The sequence below is a fragment of the Nannospalax galili genome, unplaced genomic scaffold (assembly GCF_000622305.1).
Source record: "Nannospalax galili isolate Female #2095 unplaced genomic scaffold, S.galili_v1.0 scaffold698, whole genome shotgun sequence".
Taxonomy (NCBI): domain Eukaryota; kingdom Metazoa; phylum Chordata; class Mammalia; order Rodentia; family Spalacidae; genus Nannospalax; species Nannospalax galili.
Window position 1 is genome coordinate 2650839 of NW_008341886.1, and position 11397 is coordinate 2662235.

At 47.5% G+C, this 11397-nt stretch overlaps 1 protein-coding gene across 3 annotated transcripts in view; it reads right to left on the reverse strand.

Annotated features, from left to right (window-relative positions):
- Positions 1–11397, reverse strand: part of Ankrd33b (ankyrin repeat domain 33B) — a 120602-nt gene that overhangs the window by 41989 nt on the left and 67216 nt on the right. For 2 of the 3 annotated variants that reach the window (XM_017799242.2, XM_008837628.3), the window contains exon 3: positions 454–594. The exons of the other annotated variant lie outside the window; for it this stretch is intronic. In XM_017799242.2, the coding sequence (XP_017654731.1) occupies positions 454–594 (141 nt within the window). The remainder of the gene's footprint in view (positions 1–453; positions 595–11397) is intronic. 3 annotated transcript variants of the gene reach the window in all.

Here is an 11397-nt window from a genome sequence, read left to right on the forward strand (position 1 = left end):
ATAGTAGCTCTTGTATTCCAGCTAGCCTCGGACGAGCTATGTAACCGAAGATGGCTTTAAACTGATCCTCCTGCTTCTACATCTAGAGCGCTGGGATTACAGGCATGTACCACCACACCCAGTTTTCTATAGTGCTGGGATTGAACCCAGGACTTTGAGCATGTGAGTATTGCACCAACTGAGCTATACTCCAACCCACTGAGCACATTTGTTTGTGGGTGTGTGCACATGAGTGCAGGTGTCCATGAAAGCACCATATCGCCCTCAAGCTAGAGCTACAGGTGGTTATGCACCACCCAGTGCAGGTGCTGCGAACTGAACTCTGGGCCTATGGAAGCAGCAAGCACTCTGAACCCTGAGCCATCTCTTCCACCCCTTAAGATGCATTCTTTAAAGGGGCCACGTGGCCTTCCCAAGTGGGGCCTTTAGACTGCACAGGACAAGTGGACTTACCTGCTAGCATCAGGGCTCGCACACACTCTGTTCGGCCCTGCATGGCAGCTTTCATGAGGGCCGTGAAGCCAAACACGTTCCTCCTTTCCAGATCCAGACCAGGAAAATAATTCAGCAAGTAGTTGGTGATGGTGGTGTGCCCTGAAAGATAATTATATGCTCATGCAGGTTCATGAACCCATAAAAAGTGCTCACTTGTACAAGGCAGACAAAAGTGAGACACTGTGCATCCTTGACCTGGGCCAAGGTCTCCTGTGTGTTTGCTCTTTGGATTTCCTCAACAGAATTCTCCTGAGTCTAGGAAACAAAGGCAGGCAAAGACACTGCCCCAGCCACACAACGTTTTGGTTCACTTGTGGCCTTCAGCCTCCCTCCTACAAGGAGCAGAATTCTGTCAGGTTGCAGAGGAGTCCATGAGTTCAAAGAGGCTACAGCCACACACAGAACAGCTTTACTTCCCTGTAGAAAAGGTGTCATCAGCTCCCAGCAGGAGCCACGGGGCCAACAGATACAAGCTGCAAAGGAGCCTCAGAGCCATTTCCAAGTGCTCTGGAGCCTAAACTTATCACCAGATCAAGAGCATATTGCCAATTCATGTCAGCCCTCTGTCATATTACTCAGAAACCTGTTGCATCTCTCTCCCTCCATCCATCTCCTCCCCTTCTCTCTCTCTCCTCTCTCCTCTCTCTCTCTCTCTCTCTCTCTCTCTCTCACCCCCTCCATCCCCATCTCACACAAACACACACACACACACACACACACACACACACACACCCTGTAAGGAGTGCTACAGCCATGGGACTCAGCCATAAACCAAAGCAGGTAAGCAAATTCATTTTCAAAATATAAATTTTCCCCCTCTGTCACCTTGCTCCTCTAGAAGTGGATCTGATTTCCACTTATTTCCACAGGCGTTTCTAAAGGGCACCAGAGCAACTAGATGAAGATCTTGTGAAGAACAAAAAGCCAACTACCCACAAAAATGTCTACCGAGTTTCCCATGCCAGCCACTGGAGGCCAACTAGCCCAGCCTTTCTTAGTCCTTCTGTGATGCATCCCTTCCCACCCACCTCAGTGACTGAGAACAGGGTCCCTGTCCCAGCAGTCTGGGCCCTGGAGCTGGCTCTCGCTATGCTGGGGCTGTCCTGCTCACTGCAAGCTGGCTATTTAGTGTCATGGGTCCATATCCTGATGATGACAAAAGCAACCAGATTCCCATTCCTCCTCAGGCTATGACAACCAAAAATGTGTCTAGGCATTGCCACATGCTCTCTGAAGTGTGTGGGGGGGGGGGGATAAAATCACCTCCATTGAGAGCTGTTGTCATCACTATTTCATGACTACCCATAAAGATAAAAGACAGCTTCCTCTGTCCATCTCCTTCATCCCCCTGTGCCCATGTGCACCCTTCCCCTTAACTACCATTGCCATCCTGGCCCTACAGATCATGGCTAACAAGCCCTGGACAGGAGGAATCTGCAGATGTCTCTTTTCCTAAACCCCAGGCCATTCATATACCCCAAGGCTGGGTTGTCTGAGTGTCCCTGCCAAGCCCCACTCAACCCTTGCCCCTTTCAGCCCCACTGCCAGGACCACAGGGTGCGGCGTCGGGGACATTCCACACCCTCTCTGCAGTTAACTCAGAATCACTTCTTTACACACCCACTGCGGCCCAGAGTCTCCCTTCCCAGTGTGACTCCAGGGCAGAGGGTGAATGGGTGGTTCTGTGTGCTGCTGAAGGTTGCTGGCAGCTCCTAGGATCCTTGATTCTCTGCAGTGGCTGAGATCCCGACCGGGTGAGTATCCTTGGCCTTCAGCCTCTCCCAGCCCTTCCACTGTGAGCACATTATTAAATCCATCCAATATGCTGGGTGGCTCCTGTCTTCCCAACCACACTTAACAGACACAGCTGTTCAGGCTGAAACATGACCCACGTGGAATATGTGGCACTCAAGGTTGCTGTCCATCCCCCTAAATTAAATCCTAGGAATTAACATGTCACCAGCTCCAAAGTTAAAAATAAACAAGCAACATAATCTAGAGTTCAAATTCTTAAGAAATACTGCTGGGCTAGAGAGATGACTCAGCAGTTAAAAGTGCTTGCTGCTCTTGCAGAGGACCCTGGTTCAGTTCCTAGCACCCACATTAGGTGGCTCACAACCATCTCTAACTCCAGTTCCAGGGGATCCAGTGCCCTCTTCTGGCCTCCACAGATAATGCACATGTGTGGTGCACACACATATAAGCAGGTACACATACAAGCAGGTACACATACAAGCACATAAAATAAAAAGAAGTAAATATTTTTTTAAGAAAGTGTGGGGACCTAAAAGCCCCACCTTGCAGAGGTCCGAGAGGAAGTTACTGGGGCACGGCCTGACTTGTTTTAAAAGTCTGAAGGATACTTCCGCACTGCTGAGGAGTGCATGATCAGTGCGTGATCATCGTTAAGATATACCCTCAGGGGAGAGGGGGATTTCCAGATGCCTTTATAAGCTCTGTAACGCCTGCAATAAATGAGTTCCTGCTTGACTAGACTCCCTGTTGCGTCTGATTGTCCCTGGTACTGGGGGCAGCATGGGCTGGCAAACAGCGCACTTACTCATCCCCAGTCATCACTGCGCGGGGGTCGCTGGTTCGGACCCCCACAAGAAAGTACAGCTGGGGCTGGAGAGATGGCTCAGTGGTTAAGAGCACTGACTGCTCTTGCAGAGGACCCGGGTTCGACTCCCAGAACCCACGTGGCAGCTAACAACCATCCTTAACTCCATTCCAGGGGATCTGGCACCCTCTTCTGACCTCTTCAGGCACTGCACAACATGGGTGCACTTACATACATGCAGGCAGGCAATATACTCATACACATAAAATAAAAACAATAAAATATTTTTTAAAAAGAAAGCACAGCTATCCTGCCTACCACTGAGCTTAGTCATGTCTATGAAAAGGTGAACAATGTGCCTTCCCGAGTATTATGAAGCCAACAAGATCCACGGCTGTGGCCCTGGCTACATAATGCAGAGGTTCTAACTTGTGATGTTGCTTTTTGGACTCTCTGGCTGCTGGCAGTTGGGAGCCCATGCCAGTTCCATAGCTCTAAAGTATGGAACCTCTGATTTCAGATTGCCTGTGTTTCACTCGAGCACTTGCAGCGTCTGTCAGTCAAATTTATCCAGGGTCTCAGTGAGACAAATTGCAATTCGTTTCAAGCCATTTATGTCAGTCACAATTTTCAGCAGATGTTCTTTGTCCTGCTATATATGTCTCCTCGGCAGGCTGAACAGGCAGAGAAAAGAAGCCAGGAAATCCATGAAGCAAACTGTCCATTATACAGGTATGTCATGTACATTGTGTTGAGTTTAGAAAAAACAACATGCAGCCTGTGTCCTGACTTCAGCCTGAACCCAAGAATCAGTCCTGCCTACTCCCAGCACCTCTACTACATAGGAGAAACTATGACACATGACCAAAAAGAGTCTCTCTTTCTCTCTCTCTCTCTCTCTCTCTCTCTCTCTCTCTCTCTCTCTCAACACACACAATGTATTTATGTTACATAGTCTTTTTTGTATACGGGCATCCAAATTTGTACCACATTGAAACCTAGTTTGAATCTAGCCCAACTTACACATTATAGGAGTTAGTTCCTTTTAAAAAGTGGACTCACCACAGAGACTCAGAGACACACTACCTCCCCCAATGAGCCTTACCCTGCCCAAGAAAAGGGCACAGGCAGCCCAGGAAGTATGTAAATTTGGATGATATCAATTCAGTAGCTCTCAGCACAGACAAAGAGTTTACCACTACAGTTAAGAAAGTCTGCAGTGAAAACATTCAGGTTCACCTAGACCTGCCACTCAGAATCTCAGCTGACCTTGAGAAAGTGAGCCAATTTTTCTGTAAATATAAAATAGGGAGATGGTATCAACTCATGCGTATAAAACGTACAGTTGAGAAAGTGTTTTTTTAAAAGTTCCCAGCAAAATCGACAAAGCTCCTGGCAGAAAAATTCTGGTACATGCCCACAATCCAAGCACTTGAGAGGTAGAGACAGAGGAACCAGAAGTTTGAGGTCATCCTTAGCTGATAACAAATTTGAAGACAGTCTGGGGTACAGGACACCTGTCTCAAAAAATAAAAATAGAAAAGCCAAAAGATAAAGTACACAGAGAAAATGTGAAGAATCTCTGTGGGCAGTTCACTCTCATGAGGAAGAACACAGCTCCCAACACAAGCCCTGTGCCTAGTGGCTTCTCCTCAGGGAGAGAATATGAGAGGATAATATGAGAGAAGGGAATGGGGGGACCAACTTTGTGGTGAAAAACCTGTCCAGCACTACTCAGCCAGATCACAGTCATGTTGGCAGCAAATACCTTCGAAGGTGTGACCAATGGCCCTGGGCTCTCTGATGCTCCAGTCTAATCACAAAGAAAGCACAGACACAACCAAAATGAGGGATATCCTACAATATACTAAACCCAGTTCCCAAGTCTACCAAGATCACCAGCAAGAACAGTCTGAATGACATTACAGCCAAGAAGAGCCCAAAGAGACATAAAAGCAATGCGGGACCTTGAATGGGAACCTGGAAGTGCGAAATGCTATCAGGGGCCAGACTTGATGGTACACACCTGTAGTCTCAGCACTCAGGAGACAGAGGCTAAAGAACTCTTGCAAGTTCAAGGCCAGCCTGGTCTATATAGCAACCTCCAACCCAGTCAGGAGCACAGGGTCAGATCCCAGCACCCACGTGGCAGCTAGCAACCATTCTTAGCTCCAGTTCCAGGGGAACCAGGAGGGCCCTCTTCTGACCTCTGAGGGCATTGCATGGCACCGGTGCACTTACAAGCATGTGAGCACTACATTCATACACACAAAGTTAAAAAATAAATAATATATTTTAAAAAGAACAAAAACAAAAGGAAAAGGGCATCAGGGGCCATCCGGGGAAATCCTAATAAGATAGGTTTTAGTTTACTAACAATGCATGAATGTTGACTCACTTTCTGTCCCAGTCACACTAATGCAAGATCTTCACAGAGGAAAGTGGGTGCAACGTGTGCAGAAATCCTCTTTGAATCGTTGTACTTTTTCTGTTAAGTCTACACGATTCTAAAACTGAAAGTTCATTTTAAACGAAGTGGAGGAACAATCCTGGTGCTATTCAGAAGAAGGCAAAAGCAATGCTTTGCAGCACTGTCTGGTGTGGGTCCACTCTGCCCTGTGTCCGAGCACTACCCTGAGTCAGGGGAAGCTGTGCTAAGCCCACAAGGGACAGACGATGGGGGTGGGACCAGCAGGGCATGCGTGGAGAGCAGTGCTCCAGAAGAAGTAAATGAGAAGACCTCTGTCAAAAAAGGAGACCTGTTACTACCCCACCACCAGGCTCTGAGTCCTCATGGACAGCCATGGCGCCTCCATGTGAACAGGTACAAATTCATGGTACGAAAGAACAATCAGACTCAGCCTGGCCTAAGTCTGTATTTCCTGGTAAACTATTCCCCAAGTCATGCATGGGAAATTTTTTTAACATTTTCATTAACATGTATGTGTGTGCATGTGTGTATGTGTTTATACGTGTGCGGGTACATGGAAATGTGTGTGTGTGAGTGCTTGTGGAGGCCAGAGGTTGTCATCAGGACATCTTCCTCAATTACTCTCCACCTTATTTTTTGAAACACTCTCCCACTGAACCTGGAGATTGTTGATTTGGCTACATTAGCTGACCGGCCAGCCTCCTGTCTCCAGGTCCCCAGCACTGGGCCTACAGACATGCATTGTCACACTTGATTTTTTATTTTTTTTTAATGTGTTTACCAGGGATCTGAACTGAAGTCTTCATGTATTACGCTGACTGAGTCATCTCCCCAGGCCCCAAACTATTTACCCTTTAAGTCACCTGCCTCATAGCAAATTGCTCTGCCAGAGATGACTCACCTCCCTCTTCACAGAGGGAACAGAAACCACAGAAAGGGAACCCCCTCAACTTCCCCACATCACCCCCACAAACTTCCCCACACAAACAAGCAGTCTCTCCTCCTTCTCTCCTATTGAAACCCCAGTGATTCTGTGCCCATTAAAAATGCCAACTCTAGGCTGGAGAGATGGCTCAGCGGTTAAGAGCACTGGCTGCTCTTGCAGAGGACCTGGGTTTGGTTCCCAGCACCCACATGGTGGCAAACAACCATCCATAACTCCAGTTGCACATAATCCGGCACCTTCTTCTGCCTTCCACAGGCATTGCATGACATGGGTGCACTTACATATATGCAAGCAATACACTCATACACATAAAATAAAAGCAATTAAAATATCAAAAACCCCTGCATTTCCAACAACATCCTGATGAGCCTGTGTTCACACACAGCCACTGGCCATCAACCATTCCACTCCTTTTTAGTCCCATGCTCTTACTTGGTAACAACACTCCTCTAATTCTGACTAAACCACCTCCCAACACTTCCCTATAAACACCTTGTGGTGAACCCAGCAGTTGTCAGTTGTTACTTGACACCCCACAGCACTGACCATGGCCCTCCTTCACAGAACACTGTCTTTCCATGACTGCTCCAGTAGCTCACCCTTCTGGCTTTCCTCCCCCTCTGAACTCTCGTTCCCCACTTCCTGGAAGGCCGCTGCTCCTCAGATGATGGATGAACCCTGTCCTCATCCCACACACTCTCCTTCCATGATCCCGCGTGTCCCACAGATCCAGCATCAGCTCTAAATGCCCCGACTCACCCATCTCTACTTCTGTCTCATTTTTAGTCTCTCACCTAAATATCTCTTTCCTGGGTGTTTCATCCTGGGTGCCCCAAAGCTAAGGCAAATTCATCATGTCAAACCAAATAGGCCTGATCTTCCTCCTTTTCAGTGATGGCTGACACTAGTCACCCAAGCCAGAGAAGTCTGGGCTTCATCCCAAACCCTCCCACGCCCTCCTTCACTCTATCCATCAGCAAATTCTGCCAATCCCACCACCTCTTACCTGTCTTCCAGCAGACTCTGGCTTCTTACCCACTTCTTCCTCTGACATGGGCTTCCACACTTCCTCTGGGCTGCAGCCACTCCTCTGTCTGGCCTCCCTGTTGCCCACCCTCCACCTCCCAGCAGTAGCACTCCGGGGAGAAGCATCTCTGATCTCAGAAGCCTCAGAAGCCACACTCACTTAAAGCCCTTCAGACACGGTTCACCTCTTTAAAGAACCTGGGTGAACTTTCCTTCTCCACTCTGAGACGCTGAGTTCTCCAAACCAAAGTCCTTCACCTTCTGACCTCACAGCAGTGCTCCTTTTAAATGTTGTTTATTGATTTGTGATGTTTATGAGTCCTTTGCCTACATGTAAGTGCACCCATGCAGGCAAAGTCCACAGAGGCCAGAAGAGACCATCGGATCCTGTGGAACTGGAGTTACAGATGGTTGTGAGCCGCCATGTGGATGCTGGGAACTGAACCAAGGTTCTCTGCAAGAGCAGTCAGTGCTCTTAACCGCTGAGCCATCTCTCCAGCCCCACAGCTCACAGCTCTCCTTTTGCTGTTGTTTGGTTGGTTTTTTCAAGCTTTTATACATGTGTATATGGTATGCTGAGTGTATCCCCCCCGACCCCCTGCTCACCCCGCTTCTCACCCCTTCCCACTCCCACTAATCCCTTTGTCCCCCCAGACAGTTTTACTTCCATTTTCATATCATTTATGTGAGTGTATGACTATGCGGCTATATAAAATCTAGGAACCGGGCCGGGCATGGTGGCACATGCCTTTAATTCCAGCTCTCGGGAAGCAGAGGCAGGCAGGATCTCTGTGAGTTCAAGGCCAGCCTGGTCTACATAGTGAGTTCCAGGACAGCTGGGGCTACAGGGAGACCCTGTCTCAAAAAGACCCCCCCAAAAAAAGTCTAGGAAGCATAAATGAGTCAACACGTACACTCTGCTCTTCTGAGGTTGGCCTGATTCTGTCCAGGCGCATCCATTTTCTGCAAATGACATAACTGAGTTCTTCTTTATGTCTGAAACAGATCCCACTGTGTCATTACATCACACTTTCCTATACACTCCTATTGTTGGACACACAGCGTAGTTCCATAATTTAGCTATTGTGAAGAGTGCCACAATAAACAATATGAAAGCATCTCTGTGATATATTGACTGCTTTTTTTGGTCCGGTCTCCTTGTAGTCCCAGTTAGCTTGAACTCACTATGTAGACCAGGCTGGCCTTGATTTCACAGAGATTCACCTGCCTCTGCCTCCTGAGTGCTGGGATTGAAGGTGTGGGCCACCACGCCAGGCTGACAGCTCTCCTTTTAACTCCCAGGAACTTTCTCTAACCTGTGGCCTCTGATACACTCCAGCTAGACCATCTGGCCTCCCTTTGCCCTTCTACCTAACGAATCCTTTCTACTGAGCCCTTGACCCATGATGATCCAAGGTTAGTCACACCCCTCATATTCCATCACAAGCCCCAGACTCACAACTGGCTGTGAACCCCAGTGCTCAATGAATATCCATCCAATGAAAAGGTTGAAAGATGTTCACTTCTAGCTCAGGAGAAGTTCCGGAATCAGACACTTCATAATCATCAAGCCAAGACTACCATCATTTAGGATTAAATGGCAACACAGTGATTAATCGCTGACTCATTCAACATCGCCAATTACGGGCTAAGAGACTCACTGTCAGGAAGAGCAGGAACGAACAAAAACCCTCCTCCATTCAAGCAAAGCTGCTCTAGAAATGGAAACTTGTTACAGAGAATTTGGATTATCTAATGTCTTGACTGAGTTAAAATGTAGTTCTCCAGTGTGGGCCAGTAGAGGGAACTGTTGGCTTTAGAAACTCTGTATCCCACTAGGTGTGCAGAAATACTGTTGGGAAAGGAGAAAGACTGGAGCTGGAACAGCAGGGCAGGGAGGTGAGTCCTCCCTCCAGCCTGCCAGGCACAAGGCATCTGACAGAGAGCACAGAACAGACCAGATGCTATGCTGGCCTGGGCTGCCCTGCCTGACTCCCCTGCGGATGGAGGGGTTATGTGCTAGAGCTCTGAAAGCTGGGGTTTACAGGAAAAGGCAGGGCAGGGTTAGGAAAGTTCTAAATCTTTTATTTAAAAGAATAGAAGAGAGGGGAGAGGAAGAGGAGGAAGAGAACAACCACTTCAGAAAGTTTACGGTTAGGGACTGGTGTGACGGCACACACAGGGCGGAGCTCTGTGAGTCTGAGGCCAGCCTGGTTTACAGAGCGAGTTCCAGGCCAGCCAGGGCCACAGGGAGACCCTGTCAAAAAAACCCTCAAAGTAAGACAAAGATTATAATCATTGGAAGTGGTAAAAAGAATTTTTAATGAAGAAGTGGTCTATATTCATGTACACATACCCCCCTAACACACATACGTATTTCAAAATAATAAAAGTAAATCTTTAAAAAAATGGAGCTGGAACAATAACTCAGCAGTTAAGAGCATGCACTGCTCTTGCAGACAACCTGAGTTTGGGTCCTAGCACCCACATCAGGCAGCTCACAACCACTTGTAACTCTAGCCCAAGGGCAAACGATCTGACACCGCTGACCATCTCAGGTACCTGCACTCATGTACACATACCCATACATAGACACACAGAGAGACACACAATTTAAAAGTAATAAAAATAAAACTATTTAAAAGTGAAGGGCTGGGCACAGCAGTATAAGCCTATAATCCCAACTAGTGGGGAAGGTTTGCTAGAATTGTTGAAGCGAGACTATGTCTCAAAAGAAAATAACAAAAGGCCTGGGACTACAGCTCAGTGGTCCTGTTTATTCCTCAGTTCTGCATCACCCAAAAAATTAGGGAGTTAGAGAGATGGCTCAGTGGTTGAGAGTGCTTACTGCTCTTACAGAGGACTTGAGTTAGGTTCCCAATACCCACATGGCAGCTTAAAACCAGTTCCAGAATCCAATGCCCTCTTCTGGCCTTTGGGGGTTCCTGCATGCATGTGGTACACATAAACTCATTCAAGTACACACTTTCACATTAAAAATAAATAAATAAAAGGGCCTATTTTTAAAAGTTAAATAAAGAGGCACTTTGTTCATAGATCCTAACCATCTCTTTTCTTCCCCTCTGAACTGAGGCCCTACCCAATTCCAGCTCAGCAGCCACCCCACCATGGGCAGGCTGAGGCTGCAGCCATTCTACATCGTCATAGCCACTCTGTCCCCGGCAGTGTGCACTATGAATAATGCCAGGCTGGCCAGCAGTATGTGTCCTTCAGAATTTAAAAGTGTGACCAGTTGCAAGGATTCATCAGATGCCATTTGGACCCCAGAAAGCTCCACTGCCTATGGACACAGCTCAAGGGGGCCCAGTATCTCCTCACTTTCCCCGACTCTGACCATTCTATTGAAGAGGGAACAGAACAGAGGAGGCAAGCACAAGCCATCCATCAGATCCATTACCTATTTCTTTGTTTCTTTTATTTGTTGTGGAAGAGGTACAAATTACTGGGTTAGTGAGATCCAGGGATTATGTGAGCGTTCATTCTCATATACCCCCTCCATTGTAAAGGCCTAGTACACATTCAGTTGTGTTTTTATTATGTATTAAAAATTCAAAGAAGCATCCAGGTATGACGACACACGCCTGCAATCCCAACACCTGGAAGGCAGGGGCAGGACCACCAGAACTTCGAGACAAACTTGATCTACATAATGAATTCTAGGCTACCTAGGAGTATATAGTGTCTGAAAATAAAACATAAAATACACAAACAACAACAACAAAGGCAAGAGGGGCAGCAAGATGGCACAGGGGGTAAAGGTGCTCGGCACCAAGGCCCCACAACCCACATGGTAGAAGATTATCCTATGACCGCCACATGTGTGCTGTGGCAGAGAGAGGAGAGAGAGAGAGAGAGAGAGAGAGAGAGAGAGAGAGAGAGACCCTCATTAGTTATCTGTTCTCTTTTCTCTTTTTTCTA